General features: G+C 44.3%; 1 protein-coding gene across 1 annotated transcript; it reads left to right on the top strand.

Annotated features, from left to right (window-relative positions):
• Positions 1–1,022: 1,022 nt before the first annotated feature.
• Positions 1,023–6,361, top strand: LOC113962621 (transmembrane protein 209-like; the record flags this gene model as incomplete). The annotated part of the gene is made up of 3 exons (XM_027673376.1): positions 1,023–1,252; positions 5,669–5,844; positions 6,046–6,361. Coding segments are annotated over 3 exons (592 nt in total), but the record flags the coding sequence as incomplete, so codon positions are not given.
• Between the last annotated feature and the right edge of the window lie 55 nt (positions 6,362–6,416).

Below are 6,416 nucleotides of genomic sequence, written 5' to 3'. Positions count from 1 at the left end.
AATTGGAGAACTGCTGAAATAAAATTGGAGAACTGCTGAAATAAAATCGGAGAACTTCTGAAATAAAATCGGGTAACTTCTAAAATAAAATCGGGTAACTTCTAAAATAAAATTGGAGAACTTCTGAAATAAAATTGGAGAACTTCTGAAATAAAGTTGGATAACTTCTAAAATAAAATTGGACAACTTCTAAAATAAAATTGGACAACTTCTAAAATAAAATTGGAGAACTTCTAAAATAAAATTGCTTAAGTTCCCCTGGCTTTGGTTTTTGGGAGATACTTGAGTTTTAGGTAGTGGGGGGAATTGGAACAAGATGATCTTTAAGGTCCCTTCCAACCAAACCATTCTGTGGATCTGTGGATCTGTGTGAACATCATCCCCTGATGAGCCTGATCCTTGGGAATGTTGCCTGCAGGAGCTGAGGAAAAAACAACTCCAATTTAATTGAGGCTGAGATAAGAAAAGGGTTTAATTTGTGCCCAGGCTTAAGATCAGGAGACGCGCCCCGGCCGTGTACAGTTTATAATTTTGTAATATAAATTGGATATAAATGGTAATAATTTACAATTTATAATATTGTCTGTCCAATCCCAAGTGTTTCCACCCTGTAGCTTTTGCCCTGGGCCACTCCAGGAATTGGGACTGGGGGGCTTTTCTTCATCATCTTCATCATCTTCAGAGCACAAGTTCTTGTCTCTCACCCCGTTCTTGACTGGACTTTTGGGGTTCAGGCCAAGGCACAAAGTGTCCTTAAACAAAAGAACCAACTCTTAAAGAGAGACTAAACATTTTCTGCTGGAATATTGATATGGGAGCATGGAATATCCCAATCAGGATGTTGATATGGGAGCATGGAATGGGATATGTAGGGATTGAGGAATGTGTAAGAGGGTAGAGGAATAAGGGCTGCTGCTTCTAAAATCTACTTATACAACTGCTTATAAAGCTTATAAAAATTAGAAAAACCCAAAAACTGAAAGAATCTTAAGGCATCAGGGAAACAAAAACAATCCCACCAGGATTGGGGTTTTTTTTCTCTCTCCCCAAAAGGTTTCCAGCTTCAGCCACTCTCCCAACGGATCCCCCTATTCCACGGGAGCTGTGGACAGCGGCGGGATAAGGTCCCACTACAGGTTCTCCCCCATCCTCTACAACAACAACACCCACAAGGATGACTACATCACTGATGTCAAATCCCTGGACACCTTCCTGAGGAACGAGGAGGAGAAACAGCACAGAGTGCAGCTGGGTAAATATCCGGGATTTTGTGGGAATGTCTGGAAACGGGAAAGTGTCGGTTTTATTCGAGAGCGGGTGAGGAAAATTCCAGTAAAGAGCTTTTATGGGAATCCCTGGGAGCTTAATCTGCTGAGGAATGGGGGAACAATAGGATTTCTACACATCTCTGTGGCTTGGGAGCTTCAGCTTTCCTCCAGATTATTCCTTTGGATTCCTTTGGGTTGGATCTGAGCTTGGAATGTGAGTTGATCCGTGATCTCTGTAGCAGTTGTTGGCGGTGATAAGATGATCACCTTGATGAGAGGGTTGTTTTGTGGGGGTGGTTTCAAACAGAGGAGGTGAATCCAGGCAGTTTTTATCCTGGATGGGGATAATCAGGATAAGGATAAAGGGAATGAACAACCCCCAGGCAGTTTTTGTCCTGGATAGGGACAATCCAGTCAAGGATAAAGGGGATGAACAAGCCCCAGGCAGTTTTTTTCCTGGATAGGGACAATCCAGATAAGGATAAAAGGGTATAAACTATCTCCAGGCAGTTTTTGTCCTGGATAGGAACAATCCAGACAAGGATCAAGGGGATGAACTCCCTCCAGGCAGTTTTTACCCTGGATAGGGACAATCTGGACAAGGATAAAGGGAATGAAATTCCTCCAGGCAGTTTTTGTCCTGGATATGGACAATCAAGATAAAAATAAAAGGGGATGAAGTACCTCCAGGCAGTTTTTACTCTGGATAGGGATAATCAAGATAAGGATGAAGGATATGAACAACCCCCAGGCAGTTTTTGTCCTGGATAGGGACAATCAAGACAAAAATAAAAGGGAATGAACTCCCTCCAGGCTGTTTTTCCCCTGGATAGGGACAATCCAGACAAGGATAAAGGGAATGAACAACCCCCAGGCAGTTTTTGTCCTGGATGGGAACAACCAAGACAAGGATAAAGGGGATGAACAACCCCCAGGCAGTTTTTGTCCTGGATAGGGACAATCCAGACAAGGATAAAGGGGATGAACAACTCTCCAGGTAGTTTTACCCTGGATAGGGACAATCCAGACAAGGATAAAGGGCATGAACTCCCTCCAGGCAGTTTTTACCCTGGATAGGAACAATCCAGACAAGGATAAAGGGGATGAACAATCCCCAGGCAGTTTTTGTCCTGGATAGGGATAATCCAGACGAGGATCAAGGGGATGAACTCCCTCCAGGCCGTTTTTGTACTGGATAGGGACAATCCACATTAGGATAAAAGGGTATAAACTATCTCCAGGCAGTTTTTGTCCTGGATAGGAACAACCAAGACAAGGATAAAGGGGATAAACAACCTCCAGGCAGTTTTTGTCCTGGATAGGGACAATCCAGATAAGGATAAAAGGATATAAACTATCTCCAGGCAGTTTTTGCTCTGGATATGGACAATCCAGACAAGGTTAAAGGGGATGAAGTACCTCCAGGCAGTTTTTGTCCTGGATAGGGATAATCCAGACAAGGATAAAGGGAATGAACTCCCTCCAGGCAGTTTTTGTCTTTGATATGGACAATCCAGATAAGGATAAAAGGGTATAAACTATCTCCAGGCAGTTTTGTCCTGGATCGGGACAATCCAGATAAGGATAAAAGGGTATAAACTCTCTCCAGGCAGTTTTTGTCCTGGATGAGAACAACAAAGACAAGGATAAAGGGGATGAAGAACCCCCCAGGTAGTTTTTGTCCTGGATAGGGACAACCAAGACAAGGATAAAGGGATGAACAACCCCCAGGCAGTTTTTGTCTTTGATAGGGACAATCCACATTAGGATAAAAGGGTATAAACTATCTCCAGGCAGTTTTTGTCCTGGATAGGAACAACCAAGACAAGGATAAAGGGGATAAACAACCTCCAGGCAGTTTTTGTCCTGGATAGGGACAATCCAGATAAGGATAAAAGGATATAAACTATCTCCAGGCAGTTTTTGCTCTGGATATGGACAATCCAGACAAGGTTAAAGGGGATGAAGTACCTCCAGGCAGTTTTTGTCCTGGATAGGGATAATCCAGACAAGGATAAAGGGAATGAACTCCCTCCAGGCAGTTTTTGTCTTTGATATGGACAATCCAGATAAGGATAAAAGGGTATAAACTATCTCCAGGCAGTTTTGTCCTGGATCGGGACAATCCAGATAAGGATAAAAGGGTATAAACTCTCTCCAGGCAGTTTTTGTCCTGGATGAGAACAACAAAGACAAGGATAAAGGGGATGAAGAACCCCCCAGGTAGTTTTTGTCCTGGATAGGGACAACCAAGACAAGGATAAAGGGATGAACAACCCCCAGGCAGTTTTTGTCTTTGATAGGGACAATCCACATTAGGATAAAAGGGTATAAACTATCTCCAGGCAGTTTTTGTCCTGGATAGGAACAACCAAGACAAGGATAAAGGGGATAAACAACCTCCAGGCAGTTTTTGTCCTGGATATGGACAATCCAGATAAGGATAAAGGGAATGAACTCGCTCCAGGCAGTTTTTGTCCTGGATAGGAACAACCAAGACAGGGATAAAGGGGATGAACAACCCCCAGGAAGTTTTTGTCCTGGATATGGACAATCCAGATAAGGATAAAGGGAATGAACTCCCTCCAGACAGTTTTTGTCCAGGATAGGAACAATCTGGACAAGGATAAAGGGGATGAACAACCCCCAGGCAGTTTTTACCCTGGATAGGAACAATCCAGATAAAAATAAAAGGGAATGAACTCCCTCTAGGCAGTTTTTGTCCTGGATAGGGACAATCCAGATAAGGATAAAAGGGTATAAACTATCTCCAGGCAGTTTTTACCCTGCATAGGAACAATCCAGACAAGGTTAAAGGGAATGAGCTCCCTCCAGGCAATTTTTACCCTGGATAGGGCCAATCCAGATAAGGATAAATGGGTATAAACTATCTCCAGGCAGTTTTTATCCTGGATAGGACCAACCAACACAAGGATAAAGGGGATGAACAACCCCCCAGGCAGTTTTTGTCCTGGACAGGGATGATCCAGATAAGGATAAAAGGGTTTGAACAACCACCAGGCAGTTTTTGTCTTTGATAGGGACAATCCAGATAAGGATAAAAGGGTATCAACTATCTCCAGGCAGTTTTTGTCCTGGATATGGACAATCCAGACAAGGATAAAGGGAATGAACTCCCTCCAGTCAGTTTTTGTCCTGGATAGGGACAATCCAGACAAAGATAAAGGGAATTAACTCCTTCCAGGCAGTTTTTATCCTGGATAGGGATAATCAAGATAAGGTTCAAGGGGGATGAACGATCCCCAGGCAGTTTTGGTCTTTTATAGGGACAATCCAGACAAGGATAAAGGGAATGAACTCCCTCCAGGCCGTTTTTGTCCTGGATAGGGACAATCCACATTAGGATAAAAGGGTATAAACTCTCTCCAGGTAGTTTTTGTCCTGGATAGGGACAATCCAGATAAGAATAAAAGGGTATAAACTATCTCCAGGCAGTTTTTGTCCTCGATAGGGATAATCAAGACAAGGTTAAAGGGAATGAACTCCCTCCAGGCAGTTTTTGTCCTGGATAGGAACAATCAAGATAAAAGGGAATTAAGTACCTCCAGGCAGTTTTTGTCCTGGATAGGAACAACCAAGACAAGGATAAAGGGGATGAACGACTCCCCAGGTAGTTTTACCCTGGATAGGGACAATCCAGATAAAAATCAAAGGGAATGAACTCCCTCCAGGCAGTTTTTGTCCTGCATAGGGACAATCCAGATAAAAATCAAAGGGAATGAACTCCCTCCAGGCAGTTTTTGTCCTGGATATGGACAATCCAGATAAGGATAAAAGGGTATAAACTCTCTCCAGGCAGTTTTTGTCCTGGATGAGAACAACAAAGACAAGGATAAAGGGGATGAAGAACCCCCCAGGTAGTTTTTGTCCTGGATAGGGACAACCAAGACAAGGATAAAGGGATGAACAACCCCCAGGCACTTTTTGTCTTTGATAGGGACAATCCAGATAAGGATCAAGGGTATGAACAACCCCCAGGCAGTTTTTGTCCTGGATAGGGACAATCCAGACAAAGATAAAGGGAATTAACTCCTTCCAGGCAGTTTTTATCCTGGATAGGGATAATCAAGGTAAGGATCAAGGGTATGAACAACCCCTAGGCAGTTTTTGTCCTGGATAGGGACAATCCAGACAAGGATAAAGGGAATGAACTCCCTCCAGGCAGTTTTTGTCCTGCATAGGGACAATCCAGATAAAAATAAAAGGGAATGAACTCCCTCCAGGCTGTTTTTCCCTGGATAAGGCCAATCCATACAAGGCTGAATCCAGAGTTTCTGCAGAGTGAATCCAGTGGATCCCTTCACTCTGATTTGTCCCTGTGCTGTCGCTTCCAGGATTAATTGGCAATAATTGTGACTTTACTGATTGCCTCATTCCAGGGAGTTCCGACTCCAGCTCCCCTTCCAGCAGCCCAACCTTCTGGAATTACAGCCGCTCCATGGCCGACCACGCCCAGATCCTGAGGAAATTCCAGTACCAGCTGGCCTGCAGGTCCCAGGCTCCCTCAGCACACAAGGATGAGGCGGATCTGAGCTCCAAACAGGCAGCAGAGGAGGTAAATCCGGCAGGAAAAGCGCTCCAAAGGGAGGAACGGGCCTTGGAAAAGCAAAATTTTGTGCCAGGGTTTGGGTTGGAGCTGTGGCAGGAGAAAATCCTCCTGTGTTTAACCAGTTTCCTTCCTCTGGAAGTGGCAGGAATTGTCACAGTGCCTAAAAATGTGGATATTCCAGGAGTTTTTCCTGTGTTCTTTCCACAGGTCTGGGCGCGGGTGACGATGAACAGGCAGCTCTTGGATCACATGGATTCCTGGACAGCCAAGTTCAGGAATGTAAGTCCCACCTCCCAGGGCTTTAAAGACAAGGAGAGTAGGGAATTCTCACCTTGGCATGAGCTCTCAAATCCCAAATCCCATGTTGGTCATCTCCCTGAATTCCTGGAATGAACAGGACAGGGAATGGAGCCGTCAAAGCAGACCCAAAATTCCACCAAAATGGCCCCAAAAATGATCTTTATGGTTGGAGGGCCGTGATTCCCAATCCCTCTTTTTGTCCAGAAAAGCTTTACTGGCAGAGAATTGTTTTCCCAACTCCTTCCCATTGGATTTCCTGCCCTTCCAGGGGGTGTTAA

This window comes from Neopelma chrysocephalum, unplaced genomic scaffold (assembly GCF_003984885.1).
Source record: "Neopelma chrysocephalum unplaced genomic scaffold, ASM398488v2 Primary Assembly neopelma1_183268, whole genome shotgun sequence".
Classification (NCBI taxonomy): domain Eukaryota; kingdom Metazoa; phylum Chordata; class Aves; order Passeriformes; family Pipridae; genus Neopelma; species Neopelma chrysocephalum.
The sequence above is the reverse complement of the archived record's forward strand: the minus strand, read 5'-3'. Positions and strand labels throughout refer to the sequence as shown.